At 35.1% G+C, this 18,597-nt stretch overlaps 2 protein-coding genes across 2 annotated transcripts; one reads left to right on the top strand and one right to left on the bottom strand.

Annotated features, from left to right (window-relative positions):
• Positions 1–674: 674 nt before the first annotated feature.
• On the top strand, positions 675–3,295 carry LOC145131391 (uncharacterized). Its single transcript, XM_079066081.1, has 7 exons — positions 675–711; positions 808–1,030; positions 1,289–1,545; positions 1,636–1,902; positions 2,046–2,076; positions 2,402–2,906; positions 2,966–3,295. Exons 1-7 carry the CDS (start codon positions 675–677, stop codon positions 3,293–3,295), a joined length of 1,650 nt encoding a protein of 549 aa, XP_078922207.1.
• Positions 3,296–10,223: 6,928 nt separating this feature from the next.
• On the bottom strand, positions 10,224–13,721 carry LOC145132322 (chloroplast protein FOR GROWTH AND FERTILITY 2-like). The gene is made up of 2 exons (XM_079067068.1): positions 13,272–13,721; positions 10,224–11,150 (listed from the first exon to the last, which is right to left on the bottom strand). Exons 1-2 carry the CDS (start codon positions 13,575–13,577, stop codon positions 10,335–10,337), a joined length of 1,122 nt encoding a protein of 373 aa, XP_078923194.1. The 5' UTR covers positions 13,578–13,721; the 3' UTR covers positions 10,224–10,334.
• Between the last annotated feature and the right edge of the window lie 4,876 nt (positions 13,722–18,597).

Below are 18,597 nucleotides of genomic sequence, written 5' to 3'. Positions count from 1 at the left end.
CTATCATGTCTCTAAAACAAAATTTCATAAAATAAAGAACCTTCTTGATCAACTTAATGATGTCAACAAGCAACGACTCAGTTTATAATAGGTGACAAACTTTTATAAACATTTTTGTAGTCATACCAAATATTAAAACTTCTTAGAATGATTACAATCATCAATTGTTCAGTTTGAACCACATTTTTATTCTATAATGAGATCAAAATTGCTGCAATATTCATCCTCAACCAGTTTCTGGATATCGATCCAAATTGATCACCAATAACAAGATATCGATAATATATATGTGTTACTGGAATTTGGAGCCATACTATCAGTATTAGTTTCTTTTTCACTAAAACTAAATATGTATGAAGTGGCTTATTATACAATATTTTGAATAGCAGTCTTCTACATAATAATCGGCGATTTTTAAAGAAGGGGTACATACGAGTTTGAATAAATTCACAAATTGCATGATAAACTTACACATTTATTGGATATAGCATATATTTATTCATATTTATCTTTTGTTGCCTTATTTACTTATCTAGTTTTCCTATATAAACCCTCATTTGTAATCATTTTATTGAATCGAAAAATATTCACAAGATTTATCTGATCAATTTTAATATGGTATCAAAGCGGTTCTTAACCTAAACCCTACTCGACACAAGCCCTAACCAACAACCATGGCCGGCGATGCAAAACCAAGCAAAAAGACTGAAGGTGCACTAGATACCAACTCGCCACTCTACATCCATGAATCAGATTACCCAAAATAGATGTACGTCAATGACGCTCTCACCGATAACAATTATGCAGATTGGTCTCAAGAGATGATGAATTTTCTCTTTTCCAAAAACAATGTGGGCTTCATTGATGGATCGATTCAGAAACCTGGTAAAGATTCTCCTGATTACATGTTGTGGATGCGATGTGATGATATGGTGAAGGGATGGCTCACGACGGCGATGGAAAAGGACATCAGAGTTAGTGTGAAGTACGCCAATACGACTTCAGAGATATGGTCTGATCTACTTGAAAGGTTTGGAAAATAAAGTGCCCATCGGGCCTATGAATTGAAACAAACACTCACTACGACTCATTAGAATGGATCTTTCAGATCATCATATTACACTAGGATGCGAGGCATCTGGGACGAGACGCGGGTTGTATTGCCCACGTCTTGATGCACTTGTAGCGGTTGAACTTGCGACATTGGAAAGAATCTAAGCCAACTCAAAGACAAAGAAAAACTTTATGAGTTTCTCATGGGACTTGATAATGAATTTCCTATCAACAGAACGCAAATATTGGCAACAAATCCGATCCCCACCCATGGGAATGCCTATCACCTCGTTGCAGAAGACGAACGGCAGAGAGCAATATCTGCCGACAAGAAACCCACGACGGAGCCGACTGCTTTCAAGACCAGCATTCCTGGACCACGTGATGGAAATCCTAAACAGTGTCGTGATAAGCCAAGAACAAAAGACACAAAACCCAATGATGTCGCCGACAATTACACCTTTTGTGGAAAGGACGGGCACTCTCGGGAAGGTTGCTTCAAAAAGATAGGATACCCCGAGTGGTGGTCAGGAAACCGAAAGTGACAGGAGTCAAAACCTAAAGCAGCATGCATTGGAACAGATCCTAGTCCCATTCCAGGTTTGACGGTTAGCCAATATGAGACCTTCTTGAAGCATTTTGAAGAAAAGGGAGGTACGATCAAGGATGACACCAAACCAAAGGCTTACATGATAGGTAAAAGGGACTATGATGATGATTGGGTTGTTGACTCAGACTCCACCAAACACATCACCCATGATGTCAACATACTTGAAAACAAAATGAAAAATCATTTTGAAAAACTTGTTCTTATTCCCAACGGGGATGTCATACCTGTTGAAGGAAGAGGTGAATAAACATTTCCAGGTGGAACCAAATTAAAAGGGGTTCTACACATACCAAAATTCAACTGTAATCTTTTATCTATGAGTAGAATAAGTAAGGACCTCTAATATGCAATAACCTTTTTCCCTGATTTTTGTGTCATGCAGAAATTGCACACGAGGAGCTTGATTGGTGCGGGTGAGTGCAAGAAGGGTCTTTACCGGATGGGAGTTTTTGGAAACGAAAGAAGAGCCATGATGATGATCGTTGAAACTTGGCATAAACAATTAGGTCGCGCCTCCAGTGAAAAACTTACCAAAACAGATTTTCTTAGTAATTTTTCATTCGATAAGTCTTGTGATTCTTGTTTCAAAGCCAAACATACTAGGCTTCCCTTTTCAAATAGTGAAATTAAAACTAGTGATTGTTTTGATTTATTGCATTGTGATATTTAGGGTAAATATCGCACTCCCTCTCTTTCGGGGGCTAGTTATTTTTTAACTATTTTTGATGACTTCAGTAGAGCCGTCTGGGTTTTTCTTCTAAAGTTCAAGCATGAAGAAAGCAACCATTTGATAAACTTTCACAAAATTATCAAGAATCAGTTTGGAAGATCTATTAAAATAATTATATGTGACAATGGTGGGGAATTTACTTCCAAGAACATGCTAGAATTCTACAACCAACAAGGAATTCTACTTGAGACGACTTGCCCACATACACCACAACAAAATGGAGTGGTGGAACAAAAACACTGGCATCTTCTTGAAACTGCCTGGGCCTTAAGGTTTGAAGCAAAATTTTCAAAAAGATTTTGGGGAGAATGTGTTTTGACAGATACCTACATCATTAATCGGCTACCATCAAAGATGATCACGAATAAAGCACCTTATGAAGTCCTCTTTGAAATAAAGCCCGGTTATGATGTCATGAGGGTTTTTGGGTGTCTTGCTTACTATAGAAACACCAATTCTAAGGGCAACAAGTTTGAGATTAAAGGGAAACCCAGTATTTTCTTGGGATATCCTGTGGGAACTAAGGGTTACAAAATTTACGATATAAAATACAAGAAAATGGTTGTCTCTAGAGGTGTAAGATTTTGTTAAAATCTTTTCCGTTTAACGAGGTGAATGACAAACGAGACCAGGAGGGTTTTCTTAATGACACGCCCCATTATGAAAACCCAACTGGAAAAGACATGGATGATGACTTACTTGAAGCCCACGATGATCAAGAAACACATGGTCCAGAACCCTCTCATGAAGAACCTGTTACAGAAGCAAATGAACCAAGATTTCAAGATGAACCGGCTCTAGAAAATAATCGTGATCTTGTTCCTAATCAGACACGACCGAAACGACACAGAACGCAGCCACAACACCTTCAGATTTCGTTGTCCAACTACCTCCATCCGTAGATCCTGCTCAAATCGCACCAAGCCAAGGCTCATCAATGATACATTCTTTAGCAAATTATGTTTCTTATGATAAATTCTCTACTACTCACAAATCTTTCTTAGCACCCATCGATTCCACCGATGAGCCAAAATATTTTGATGAGGCAGTAAAAGATGAAATATGGAAAGAAGCCATGACGAGGGAGAGTCGTGCTCTTAAAGAAAACGGAACTTGGACCCTCGAAGATTTACTAGAGGGCGAGCGTGTTATTGACTCTAAATAGGTATACAAAGTGAAGTACAAACCAAAAGGAGAAGTTGAAAGGTACAAGGCTCGTTTCTTCGCGAAAGGTTTCACTCAAATGGAAGGTGTGGACTACCACGACACTTTCGCTCCAGCTTCCAAACTAGTCACCGTTCGTACTCTTCTTCGAGTAGCCATAAAGAAAGATTAGGCTATCCAACAACTAGATGTGAACAACGCATTTCTGCATGGAGACCTAAACAAAGAAGTATACATGAAAATTCCTCAAGGATTTACTAAAGGAGAGAAAAGAGTTTGCATATTAAGAAAATCTTTATATGGGTTGAAGCAAGCTTCTCGGAATTGGTATCAAAAGTTCACAAACGCCCTTCTTAAGCTTGAGTTCACTCCATCCAAAGCTGATCATTCTTTTTTTATTCGGCATCAAGGAAAAAGTTGTGTAGCAACTCTGATTTATGTTGATGATGTGATTGTTGTGGGAAATAAAGGAATAAGTTGACAGAAGATTTAGCATAAAATCTTCGGAATCTCAAGTACTTTCTTGGAATTGAAGTTGCTCACACCTTAGAAGGTTTGGTTCCAAGTCAAAGAAAATATCCCTTGGACATTCTTAACAACTGTGGCTTACAAGGATGTAGACCAAGCTCTTTTCCCATTGAACAAAATCTTAAACAAAACAAAATTAAAGGAGAACCAAAATTCGATGCTAGCAGATATCGTCGTATAGTTGGCAGGCTACTCTACTTGCAAGACACGAGACTTGATATTGATTATGCTGTGAATGTCTTAAGCCGGTTTATTGTTGACCCCAGACAAACACACATGGATGTTGTTTTTAGAGTTCTTAAATATCTCAAAACTACACCTGGACAAGGAGTTCTTTTTCCAAAAGACGTAGGGTGTGCTCTCACGACTTACTGTGATTCCGACTGGCTAGGTTGTCCACTTACCAGAAAGTTGAGAATTGGATATGTACTTCTCTAGGGGGAGCTCTTATATCCTGGAAGTCAAAGAAACAATCAGATGTTTCTCGCTCGTCAGTTGAGGCTGAGTATAGATCTATGGCATCCATGGTTAGTGAAATATTATGGGTTCGTTGGCTCTTAAAGGAACACAATGTTGAAGTCACCGGTCCAACTCCTCTCTTCTGTGACAATCAAGTTGCACGTCACATAGCAAACAACCCAGTCTTCCATGAACCGACGAAGCACATGGAGATGGATTGTTACTTTGTGCGGAAAAAAAAGTAGATTCTAACGAAATACAACCTCGTCACATTGACACTAAAATGCAAATTGATAATCTGCTCACAAAAGGATTGGGAACACACCAGCTTAAATTTCTTCTTGGCAAGTTGGGCGCTCGAGACCTACACGCTCCAACTGGAGGGGATATATTGGATATAGCATATCTTTATTCATATTTATCTTCTATTGCCTTATTTACTTATCTAGTTTTCCTATATAAACCCTCCTTTGTAATCATTTTATTGAATCGAAAAATATTTAGAAGATTTATCTGATCAATTTTAATAAAATTTGTAGGTAAAATGCACAATTTATAATATAGGATTCACAAATAGTTTTCCGTATATTTACATTAATAGATATTTGTAAGTAAAATGCACATTTTAGCTACATGTTATATTATCAAATTTGTACATCAAAATGCATAGATTACAATATCGAATTCACAAATTTGTCGATAGTTATTATGTGGGTTTTATTTGGTTAATTGTGTGTTTTAGTGTCCATTTCCGTTATTTATGGTGTTATGAAAAACTTTCTGAATTACATAATATTTATTTCATGGCAGACAAGTAGAAATCAATTTGAGAAACTCATACATAAAATCCATAATTGAATAGTCCATTTTGCACATTCGATCATGAAAAAGTCTTACCAATATTTCATCCTTGTTGGATATTCTTCAAACGATATATATTAAGAATCTTCTCAAACTACAACATACTTTTGTGCACTATTTAAAGGAATTAATTAAGGTTTGTTTATTACACTACACATATAATTGAATAAGATTGGACCACTATGTAGACCAGATAGGTGTTTCAAGACGTTTTCGATGATAAGTACGTGGAGGGCATATATGTCTTTTGAATAGAGGAAAGATAGAGACCGCCTCTTCTTCCCATTTCGTCTTTTTGGGTTCAATATACAATATACAGTAAACTATTATTATATCCGCATTGTTGACATCAGTATCAATATCAGTTTCGGTTCAATATACATCAGTCTCAGTTCAATATACGTCAAACTTAATACACAGTTTATGTACATACATCTTCTTTGTTTGGATCCTGTTGACAGCACCCTTACCATGATTTTTTGCTTTTCTTGTGTCGTCTTTCATGCACAACTTTTCTTTCTCGTCATATTATATGTGTAGGTGGAGTGACAAAGTCATCATCCGACAATGAAAGATCATATTGTTTGTATCTATTCCTTTGTAATATTCTTTGTGTCACACAAGATAATAAAAAATTTAAACATAAACGAAAATTAAATAATTTAAACCGTGAATGACAAATTGCACATTATCCAACTACAAGATATCCAGTTTGTGCATTTCATGTCCAAATTGCACGTTATGTTACCTACAAGAAGGTTTTGTTAATCTCGTGTTATAATTTTTAAAATTCTTAAACATACTGCACATTAAATAATTATAAAAGTGTGCCTGTTATGCGACCGTATAGGGCCTCGTAAAATTTGGGACTCAAATTTTAGCTCATTTGCATAGTAATTGTTTAAATATAAAAAAGATGCATTTAGTTAAGTTCATAAAAGTTGACAATAGAAATCGGCAAGGGTGCTTCTCTTTGTTGTAATTAACCTAATTTCTAATCTTATTCCACTTGTTTTTAACTTTTTATGTCTACTATGTACTAACTATTGTCTTGATATAAGAAAAAAGCATCATATGTGTTAGAAATTGGGGTATAGAAAGGCTTGGAATTCTGAGAATTGTGTTAAACACTTTCAGATTAAAGCATTTGGGTGGTACTCTCAATATTTTTTAATCGGATAAGACTCAGAGAGACAAGAACTTAGAATGTTTTTATGATAGTTTCGTATGTACCAGAAATCAGACCAAAACCGACTTTATGATCTTTGTCTGAAAACTGTCATATGACAGTTTCAAACTGTCATAAAACTATAAAAACTGACATAAAAACGGAAGTTTGGATAAGGGTCAAACAATGGTCAATTCTCTGAAAATCCGATTTTCTAATGCATTTTTAATATAGTAACATACCCCAGCCAGGGGCTCTGCCCCTTGGACCCTGCCAGGGGTTGCTGCCCCTTGGACCCCGCTCTCAGGGGCGCTGCCCCCGGACCCTCATTCGTTTAGGGGCTTCGCCCCTAAATAACAGTGTACTTTGAAACTTGATCAAACTTAAACAAGTGTGTACCCCACACCTTCCTTACTTGTTTAATATTTATCAAGATCACTTTTGGTCAACAAAGTAATCTCATTACACTTAAATAATATTGATGATAACAAATCACCAACAATATGCATGGCACAAGTAGACGTGCATATCGACTGTCTCATAACATCTCGTCTTTTTTCTTTTTCAGAATGGCAGGCTCTATTTTTTTTTTAATCTGGTCTCGCGGTTTTTACTTGCACCTTTTTCAATTAAGTTTTCATGGTTTTTCAGTTTGATTTCAGTTTTTTTTGTTTTTGGTTTCAATTTCAGGTTTTTCCATTTGTTAACGTGTGATTAAGATACTTGAAGATCTACTAACAAATTATACATTAATAACTAATAAACGAAATAATGAAAAAAATTGGTTAATGTATATTTAACACAAAAATGATATGTATATGATGATAATATGAACTTTAACTCCTATTTTATTTGACCGGTCTTGTAGCGGTCCAATCTTTTTTTAGATAGATCCGAAAGTGGTCTTTTTGTCCATGTTATGCACAGGTCCCATGACATATTAGGGTTGTCCTCCCTTTCACATGTCGCTTCAATTTTTTCTAATCTCTTTATTTCCTAAATATCCCAAATCACATGGAAATAATATATTCCTTCCCTTGTACCCTTACTTCCTAGGGATGTGACCGTAACCGAATAACCGAACCGAACCAAACCAAAGTGTTTGGTTTATTTGGTTTGGGTTATTTGGTTATTTGGTTATTTGATTAATTCGGTTTGGTTAAACCGGATAAGCAGGAGCGTAGCTACATTGAAAGTTGGTAGGTCCTACGCCCTACCTATTTTTCTTAATAATAGTATTTAGTATATGATATATATAAAAAATTTGGTGATGTATCTAATTATTTTTATAGACCTACCTTGTAATCTTTGGCAAAAAAATATATCAACCTAAATTTTATATATTCTAATCCACTTAGTACTTGCTTCAATCCATTTAAAATTTATTCATTAGGCAATAGTTCAATCCATAAATTAAAAAAAAAAAAAAAAAAAAAAAAAAAAAAAAAAACCCTCACGAAACGTGATCACTAATCGACATCTCCTAACATTTGACGCCTCATCACATTCTCGCATGCCTGATCGATTGATCCAATTGTCCTTCGTCCAGCCAGGCCACCGACCACCGTCGCCCATCCACCGGGTGTCACCGTTGTTGGTCACTAGGCATTTTATGTAACTGGAACTAATATGTGAGTTAAGAGGTTTATCATTTGTACTATATATATATATATATATATATATATATATATATATATATATATATATATATATATATGAGAGTATGCAGAGTGCATACATATATAAGATCGAATTATAAGTTGGTACGACATAAATGTGGGGGTCAAGGGGGTCGCGCCCCCTTGTAGGGTCATAGGGGTAGCTCCCTAGCGGGGTTTGGGACAGCGCCCCAAAAGGTCTTTGGAAAATTGAATTAGTTACATTATTGAAAAACTGAATTCTAATTGGTGATTATGGAAAAATTGATAAATCTTATCAATTTTGATAACCATTGATTATGTCATTAAATTCGTGATTCTCCTAACTAATATAAAAGACGAAAACTCTAATTTGTCTAGCATAAATACGACTCCTTAATTGAGTCGTAAGAGACCCTTCTCATCTCTACTTCTTTTGTACGAATTCAGAACCTTCTGGCGATTTGGCTTGTGTTTTTGTGCCTAGATACACAAGTGTCCTTTTGGATTATCTTAGGCTGGATTTCCTATAACCCGGGCATAGGATGGAAATATCAGTTTGGAAAGTGAACTTACACGATCCAAGAGAAATCTGGTTCTCCACCATCACCATAGTCAAATATCCTCCAACAACCGTCTCTTGCCCATATTTTATATATTTTAATTTTTGAATGATAGTTTAATGTTATATATTGAAAAAAGTGTTTTAGAAAGTATCGATAACGATATAATTATGAATATATTTCAAGATATAAGACTTGGTAGGGTTCAGATGTAAAACTTTGCTGTAAATATTGATGTTATGTTTAACTATTTTAAGGTATACGACCCGAACCGACACCATTAGTAGTTTTTACTCTTTTATTTTTTTAGTTTCATTACATAAGGAAACACGAGGTTTTTGGTTCTAGATTCGCCACTGCGAATAAGGATACCTTATTTGGTTTGGTTTTCTTTAAATTTCATTATTTTGGTTAAACCGAATAACCTATTTAATTAATATATATTTTTATATTTATATCTATAAATTAACATTTTATATTTAAATTGATGGATTAATAACTAAAAAAGATTTTGATAATTCATTATTTCAGTATTAATTGTAAATTAATAATTGTTTATATATTGTATTCAAAAGCAACAACTAATTAGTCAAATGTCAATTTACCTTCTGTCATTTCTTTTCTCTTCATATACGAGTAAATTTATATTAACTCGTTTCTACAACTTGTATTGCTACATTGACACTTCAAGACAATATATCATAAAAAATGAATCTAATGTGTTTTGTATTGATGTATTTTTTTTCATTTTGTAAAAGTTTAGTAAGTTTTTTTTTTAGTTTAATATTCATTTTTACATACGGAATCTTATTCAGTTTAACCGATAAACCGAACCGAATAAATTATACCCGAATTAACCAAAACCGATTAAACCGAAAAAACCAACCGAATAACACCCCTATGACACTTCCCACACCCAATTTTAATTCAATTATTAAAAATGTAGTTAAAAAGTATAAAACATTAAATTTAAATAAACACGAAATATAGTTTAAAAAAACTGTTTTGTATAACTACAGGATGGTTATGTTAAATAAATTCTACAACTACAAATGTACATTGTAAAACTAGATGGTTTTGTGAGTTCCCTGTAATAATTTCTGCATTTTAGTAAGGAATATATGGCATCAACAAGAATTCGAAATAGAAAGGCATTTACATCTTTTTTACATACAAGAGATCAAACCCAAGCTTACAAGGTATGTTCAGTTTTTTGCACCAAAAAGAATTCGAAAGTAGGTGTCAACCCCACCTTTTTACCTACACCAATCTTACGCACCCCAAACACAAATACGCTACAAGATTGTCATGTCTATCAAAATGCACTCAAGACACACGCAACCATGTGACAATTGAACCAAATCCACCGCACACAGACATAAAACACGTGCATACGAAAACAGTACTATCATAATTGAACGATGTACAACGACCAAAGGACAAAGTACAATAATCAATGCACGAGGTACTATCGCAAATATATCAAACAATATGCTTCTCAATTCTCATAAAAAAAAAGGTCCATAAAAATCCCCCCTAAACATCGCAAAACCCCCAAAAATCAATACAAACTAAACCCAAAAAACTGACTAACAATAATCCCAACCCCTAACGCAATCGCCACTAAAGACGAAATCCACGTCAGCTTTTCCGTAATCCTCGGGATCCGATCCTTCAACGCTTGACTACACGACCCGATAAACACCGTATAACTCCCCATCGCGATAACCGTCCCCACCAAAAACATCCCCAAAAACGCGGCCCCCGCCACGCGGGACGGAAGTGCGAGCGCAGGCAAAACCATCATAAGCGCGTCCGGTTGCAACCCGTGGATAATACCCGTTGCAAACGTCGCAAATCCAATTTTCTTTTTCTTCGTGGGCTCCGGTAAGTCATAAACACTAACATCACATTCTCCGTTTTCCAAAGCGACACATGGCGTGGGGACCGCTGCTTCGGAGGCTTCACGGATTCCCATGGCTCCGATGACTAGAAGGGTAAAACCGACAACTCGCGTCCCCCAAGTGCGTATGATTTCGATATGGAGGCGGTCTTTGAGGAGGAGGAAGAGGAGGCCGAAGATGACCTGCCCGGCATCGTGCCCGCAGCCCCAGAGCGCGCCGACAAGCGCGCTCTCGACGCGGGACCGGCCGATTGAGAGCGGGGCGAGGGCGGCGAGGTGGTCGGGACCGGATAAGGTGTGGAGGCAACCGGCGAAGAAACCGGTCCACGCGCTTGATAGGAGCTCACTTCGGATGAGTGGGTTGGAGCCGGTTTTGGTTGCGGTTTGGAAGGAGGCGAGTGCGGGTGAGATGAAAAGTGGTTGGATTGTGAAGATTAGAGCCGAGAGTAGAATTATTGATCCCGTGATAACCGCCTGAAAATTGTTGATAAATGTTAATGGATAATACAAATCAAGATAACGACTTTACATTATTAGTAATAAATGCACAAAATACGGAAATAGTAATGTACTTTCATTTATTATAGCATCCTACTTCCATTTTTTTCTATTAGAGAATTCTAATTTAAGTTTTTTATAGCATTGTACTTTTAATGATCTACAAGAAAATAAATTACAATTATTAATTTTTTAGCATATTTTGACAGTTAGATTCAAAAGATGACAAGTACAAGAAAAATGAGATGGCAAAACAGGCAGGAATGGGGACTGGAATCATTGGATAGAGAATAAAATGGGTTTTTATTGGAAGGATCAAAATGGGTCAAGTTGACCTGCCAACACTTTTCATTATCCTTTTTCTTATAAAATCACAGAGTAATCAATAATTCAATATATTATTTTATAACCCAATTTATATTGTTTAGAAGTGACTTTGTGTTTATAACCCATGGTTTTAACAGTGTGAAAACCATGTTAAACCACTGCAATTATGTAACCACACAAACATTTAACCTCGATAAAATGTTTATGAAAGTTCCCATGTGTTATTATTTCAAGTATACTACAGTTACATTAGACTCTTAGCATTAACTTGCTAAATAAATAAGTATTGAATTTAAATTTCATCAATTTTCAAACTCAAGAACCTAATATGGGGATTCAACACAAGTAAGAAGCAACCATGGTAAAATTTGGTAGTTAACAAGATATCAATCTTCAAAACAAATAACTCTGTGTTTGTCACTTTAAAATGGCAACACTACTTGAAAGGAAAAGAAGGTTAAATGCAACAAATAGTAGCATACTTACATTTATTCGTTTATTATAACATCCTCATTTCACTTTTATCTATTACAACATTATGCTATCAACTTATTTCTTATGAAGGCATTGTAATTTGAAAAATATACCCAACTTTAGAAGTGAAAATTGCTTTGCATTTGGATGATATTGCTATAATTGGGTAGAGCTTTCAAAGTAAAATGTTGAAACAAGGAAATGAAAGTAGAATGTTGTAATAGACAAATAAATGAATGTACATTGATATAATGCGTGTAACAACTTCAAAAACTGTTTATTACACTAAAAACAATGCAATTGAGGCATTTACATGAATAAACTAGTCATACACTTCATTCGTCCCAAAACAAGGGAACACTTTGGAAACTCAAGCATTCATTCTACTTCTGAAACTATATAATCAAGTAAATGATTTCTGATTTTTTGATTTTATTAGAGCCTAATGTGATATCTATCTAATAATCAACAAAGAATGTGATTCTTATTGTCTTTCACAGTTAATGGGCATGGTTCATTTGACACTTAAAAAGTCAAATGCTGACTTTTTTATTCTAAAAACACTGCAAATAACCTTTTGAATCATAAATAATTTAAACTTCCAACACTATTGACCTTTTAAAATTAAAATATTCAATTCCCACTACAAATAACACTTTTAATTTATAATTCTTTACAACTCTTTTGGAAATAATAATTTGAGTCATTCCCTATATATTATTAGCACATGTCCCTACCCCCCCCCCCTCTTCTCTCTCTCTCGTCCGTCCTATTGTTCATGCCACCCATGATAAGACTCCATTTTTGACTTAGAGGCTCAATAATTGTTCTTCTTGGTCTTATCATATCGACATAAATACTTTTGGCCTTTCAGTAGTTGTCACGGTAAACATAATAAACATTCTTTAATCTACAACGAATATGATTCTTATTGATTTTAGAGCTAAAATTAGCAAAGCCAAATGCTGAATTCGTCATCCTAAGAACACCGTAAAGATCTGCGTACTTAGAATTTGGGGTGTGATTTGGATTAATATCAAGGAATCGGAGAAAATTTCCGATACTATTCTGATTAAAAAGAACCAAAAGGCAAAAAGTAACTTTTCACAGAGAATCACGATTCGAATCAATATTTTACCAATAAAATTCAGATCAAATCAAGCATATAACAAAGCAGATTCAAAACCCTAAATATATAATCCAACAAAACTTAGCATATGTAAGACCCGAACCAACAATTCAAGTTACCAATCATCGTTAAGATAAAGAAATTTTGCGTTCGAGAATAATAATTACCTTCTGTTGATGAGAAAATGTCTGCGACAATTGCTGCAGGAAATGGGGTTTGGGCATAACAGAACCCTTATTTTCCGAAAAAGACAAATCTGTTTCTGGCGTTTTGATGACTGGCGATGAAGAATTAAATGACGGATTCTGTTCATGTTTGCAAGAGATTGAGTTGACTCGGAGGGTGTAGTGGGAGAGATTGAAGAGTTTAGTGGTTTGGAATCGGGCGAGTTGGGGAAGAAATGGACGGGGCTTTAGGTAGAGCTGATGCTTCGAAAGGATATGGTGGTTGGGGTTGTGGATAAGCTTTTCCATGGTGGCGCCGCCGTGTCTGCCGTTATCTGAAACGCTCCGTCCGCCGTGCAGACTGTGTGTGAGAGAAATTGTTCCACCGGGTACAGAGATTTGGTGGATTTTAGGATAGAAATCTTGACTGTTCGCCCATTATGTAGACGTGGTATTACCAGCTATATACCTTTTCTTTTTAGGATTTTTAATCAATTAGTTTGAAAAATTATTTGTCAAAGCAAGGCTTAAGACTTATTTTTCTCCGTTTAATAAATATCATTTAATATTTTAGGTTGTAGGTTTGGTTTTGATGATGTATTGTTGAATGGTGGTGGGGTGTTATTGATAGTGGGTTTCACTAGTTAAAAACTTGAACTTGATTATATCAATATATACTAATTATCTTGAGCCCAATCTTCGTAAAAATGGTGAGTAAAGAAGAAAGGATATCCATCCAAAAGCGGTAGGAAAACATGGGAAAAAAGTAAGCTAAGTCAATATTGTTTTCAAAGCACTAATTAACAAAAAAAAATAACTAGGGAATGTACTAAGTTCTAAAGCTCTTTCAAATTAACGTACATCAAAGCCTCCTTAGCTTTAATCAATTGCATTTGAAGTGTTTAGTATTCTCTAAAGAATGTAGTTACCAACCCCACATGCAGACCTAGCTAGGTTAAGCAAACACGTGCACTTAACTTGGTCGAGCACGCGAGACACGATGTTCATGAAATAGGAAAAAGATTTAGGTGCACTTTACACTTTGCATGGTGTATCGTTGGTTGTGATCTGATGAGATTTTATTTTTAGTAGGGCTCGGATTGGACCGACCAAGGATGTGTGTTGACCACGCGTTGACTTTGTAGATAGATACATGGAATATTTTCAGAATTCTTCAAAATTAGATAAACACTATGTTTATAATCGAATAAGCTTTGGGTTTTTAGGGTTTTTTATCTGGTAAAATTGTTAAACATGACACATTGTCATAAGGTTGTTGTCGTCATTAGTTTGATTTTTGGGGACCTCTGGGTTTTCCGAATCAGTATAAATAGGACTTCTCGTGTCCTATTTATTCCACACCCCAAAAAAAATTGAGATCTACTCTCTCTTCTCTTACTATGCCTCTGCATACTTCGAGTTTTCGAGTATTAAGTTTATCCGTTTGTTGTTGGAACGAACGATAAATCTCTAATAAGTTCTAGATTTTATGTTGAAGCTTACATTCATTTAGCGACTTAAAAACCTTTAAAGACATGGGTCATTCCATGTACTCTCAACAGTACGAAAATCATCGATCTTCAGGTTGGTTTTAAATTTTTTTTGTCTCGTATTTTAATTCTTCAAACAACGAGACAATCTTATTCTACATTTTTATGATCATATTTGATTGCAAATGATGAATCTGATTTCTAAGGGAACTTGGTAATTAAGTAATAATAATTTGATTTATTATTTGCGATGATTCGACAGATAATTCTTAATATTGATTTTCGTATTGTTTGTGTTCGATATTACTTACGATTTGATATTAGTTCACAATACTAATCGGCACATTGTTTGTCTATCAAGTCTGAAATATAACATTGTGCCTAAAACTTTGATTGTTCACCACAAATTATCCTACATTGAATTTTCCTGTTAATCAAGACATATAAGAGGAATATCAATATAAAAATGACCTTACACGATACGTAAACAATCAATATTCTATTTTCCTACCCTTACTTCTAAAAATCAAATATTTTTATTGGCAACATTACCAAATTTAAAGAAATAAAAATGAATAAATATTTAATAAATAAATGTAATATTATTAATCTTTGAAAAGAATGCTTATATCAATTTCCCCATAAACGATCCTTGATCCGTAAGGGTAAATGGTTCGGAAGTCACTATATTATCCTTTTTTTCATTTTTTACACTGCGCTACTTTTTTTCCAAATAAAACATAATATTTTCAACTTTTTCAAAATCGAACACCACTTTATCAATTATTTTATAATGCTGATCTTACTGAACTTTCTAATTGCCAGTGATTTTTGACACTTTTATTCTTCGATTTTGACACTTTATATATTTTTTTTCAAATGGAATATCTTCATACCATTGATCATCTTCATCAAGTAACGACACTCCTAGAGGTTGTCAGAGTGGTTGGGTTGGAACTTCGTTACTTGTGATTCTTTTGGGTTATTCATCTAGATATGCTCTTTTAACTATAAAGAAAAATCATTTTTAGTTACCACCTAATTCCAAATATTAAATCGTTACTGAATTTTGGTAATGCTACAAGTTTAGTGACCGATACTATAAGGGTCATCATTTACTAGTCATTGTCCGTTTCAACTTGTTTAATATTGTAACAAATATTAGTGAGTGAAAATATGGTCATTGTGTTGGAGGCTAATAACTAAACATAATGGTCACTTGAAGGTTTAGTACCAAAAATAATGATTACAACTACTTTTCGTTATTCGAACACCCTAAACATCAAATGGAAACACTATGACGACACAATATACTCACTAAATTACAAAATGAAAGAAAAATTAAGGACCATAAAATATGGTCACCCACCTCTCTCTCTCTCATCAGCATAGCTTATCTGGTGGGTCAGGTGTTGGTATGTCGGATGATCCGTTTTCCTCTTGTGGAGCCACATTGTACCAACCAGTCTGTTGCCTAATCGGCCCATCCATTGGACTGGATATAAAATTTTGTTGTATTGCAAGGGCTTCCGTTGGGCTCAAATTTTGACAGATACTTGCTTATTTTGACCTCGCTAAACGATGTCGTTCCATGTCCTCCTACTCTTACAGTCCCGCATTACCACTATCTTCGTATCTCGGTTCTCTCAAGTCTTGATGCCACAGCTTCCCCTTCACATGAACCTCCCGGATATCAGTTTTGAAGAAGACGATTGAGACGCCCGCCTGTGGTAGGTAATGCACTCATAGAAATCGAAGATCTTGAAGAACTTCTAGTTGATTCTGCATTCGTCAAGGTAATTAACTACAGTTTTACAGGTTAATTTTTCAGTTGCTTCTTCTTCCTCTTCTTATGATCATTATTTGGTTTTTTCTTACGACTACTCTCGATGCCCTAAAGTTTGATGTGATTTAAATATACATTCAATTAGGTCTTAGAATTTATATGTTTAGATTGATTTTGTACTTATCCGCTTTGATTGAGTAACTATCATTCATGTAGAATGTTCGAGTAAGGTGTTGATTACTTCCTTGGTGAAGAGGCTTAACTATTGTTGATGTGGAATTCATGAATACATTAATTGACGTAGATGATTCGCTAACTTCGTGTTTGTTTGGATCATCACTAATTTAGCTTAATTCACAATACAAGATTAGATAGTTGATCGATGAAGACTCAATTACGCATGTCCAGTCTCTTTAATCTGCTTTGGAGAACCATGCCATTCCTCATCCATTTCGTTTTCTCTCTCCACAACCTCAACACCATCTTTGCACCACTATTAATGGGACGTCGTGAAGAAGGGAGAAGAGAAAAGTCTGATATCCTTAAGGAATGAAAAATGAAAAAAAAGGATAAATTGTTTTTTGCATCGTAATTTGTGATTTTTGGTCCAAATCGGGAGAAATCAAAATATGTATTGCTAAATCCTTTTTTGTCTTAATCTCTCATGAGCTTCTCCTACTTTCACTACATCTCGCTAGGGATATCTAATTTTATATCCTCAGGATTTGAGCTTCTGCTACATAAGGTCTTCTCATTTTTGTTAAATCTACAATGTTGATGGGGATGTGTACATAAGGTCCGCATTGTTATAATCATCAAAAATTTGGATCTGTTCATTTCATAAAAAAACATTATGTCTGGATCTATTACATAAGGTATGTATTGGTGCACCTATTCTTCTTTCCCACATGATCTTTCATCCATATTGAGCTCCGTTAGACCATCTCCTAAAGGCATGTTCCATAATATGTTCTTTTTTTAACTTATAAAAATTGTCAAAAGCACCCTTCAACTTCTTAGATTTTAAAACATATTCACAAATTTATATGAATTCGATATGTAAATCTTATATTTTATATTTGTGACTATTCATTTTGTTGGTTATCAGGCTACAAAATATCACAAAAAAAACTGCACAAATCTGTTACAGGGGCATGCACACAGAAATTATTTTTGCTGAATTTCTTTATTTGACACACACAAAACAAACTACAAACTGATTGCATTTTATAGACTCTATGTATCGACTGACCACCCCAACTGAGTAACTAAGATCTGGCCTTGTGTGTATCAGGTAACATAAGCTCCCAATGAGACTCCAAAATTTTGTAGCATCCACTGTTGCTCCCTCTTCATTCTTAGCTAAGCTTAGTTTTGGTTCCATTGAATATTTTGCCTCATTGCAATCTGCCATACCTGCTACTGTTAGCAATTTCTTTGCATATCCCATTTGACTGATTGTTATACCTTTTTTACTTTGTTTCACCTCAATTCCAAGATAGTAGGTTAGCAACCCCAAGTCACTCATAATGAATACTTTCTTCATTTGATTCTTGAATTCAGCTATCTTTTCTTCACTCGTACCTGTAACAATCAAGTCATCTACGTACACACCAACTATTATTACCGCTTTTGAGTTCTGAAGGCGGTACACTGCCTGTTCTTGGGGAGCACCTGTGTGTAACGCCCGTAGATCCGAGCTAGTCAATTTAGAGATAATAGGGGTCGAAAATGACTTTTCGACAAAAGATTATTTAGAATAAATAATCTTAACCAAGTTGTAGAATATGTCTCAAGGGTTCCGTACATATAAAGAACGCCGGAATCCGAATTCTAACGAAGAAGATATGGTCCGTCGAAGTTTTACGGCAAAACCGACACGATACCAGGAGACGTAAATAGTGATTTTTTGATAAAGGACTTTTTAGCATTAGTGATCTAAACAAAAGTTGTAGTATACGTTAAACCGAGAACATACAAAAAAAAAAGAACGCCCAAATCTGACTTCGTATGAGGAAGTTATAAATTTTCTAAGATTTGGCATAGCAGTGCA

The sequence above is a fragment of the Lactuca virosa genome, chromosome 8 (assembly GCF_052849685.1).
Source record: "Lactuca virosa cultivar CGN04683 chromosome 8, Lactuca_virosa_CGN04683_v6, whole genome shotgun sequence".
NCBI classification, from domain to species: Eukaryota; Viridiplantae; Streptophyta; class Magnoliopsida; order Asterales; family Asteraceae; genus Lactuca; species Lactuca virosa.
This window is presented reverse-complemented; position numbering and strand designations above follow the sequence as displayed.

Bases quoted from the DNA above. Each gene is read 5' to 3' on its own strand.
- LOC145131391 (XM_079066081.1), top strand. From the start codon at position 675: ATGGCCGGCGATGCAAAACCAAGCAAAAAGACTGAAG. The intron at 1,031-1,288 runs GTTTGGAAAATA...TCCTATCAACAG, and splicing joins TGGTCTGATCTACTTGAAAG to AACGCAAATATTGGCAACAA. The intron at 1,903-2,045 runs GTGAATAAACAT...TGTGTCATGCAG, and splicing joins CATACCTGTTGAAGGAAGAG to AAATTGCACACGAGGAGCTT.
- LOC145132322 (XM_079067068.1), bottom strand. From the start codon at position 13,577: ATGGAAAAGCTTATCCACAACCCCAACCACCATATCCTTTCGAAGCAT. The intron at 11,151-13,271 runs GTAATTATTATT...AACAATTTTCAG, and splicing joins CATTTTCTCATCAACAGAAG to GCGGTTATCACGGGATCAAT.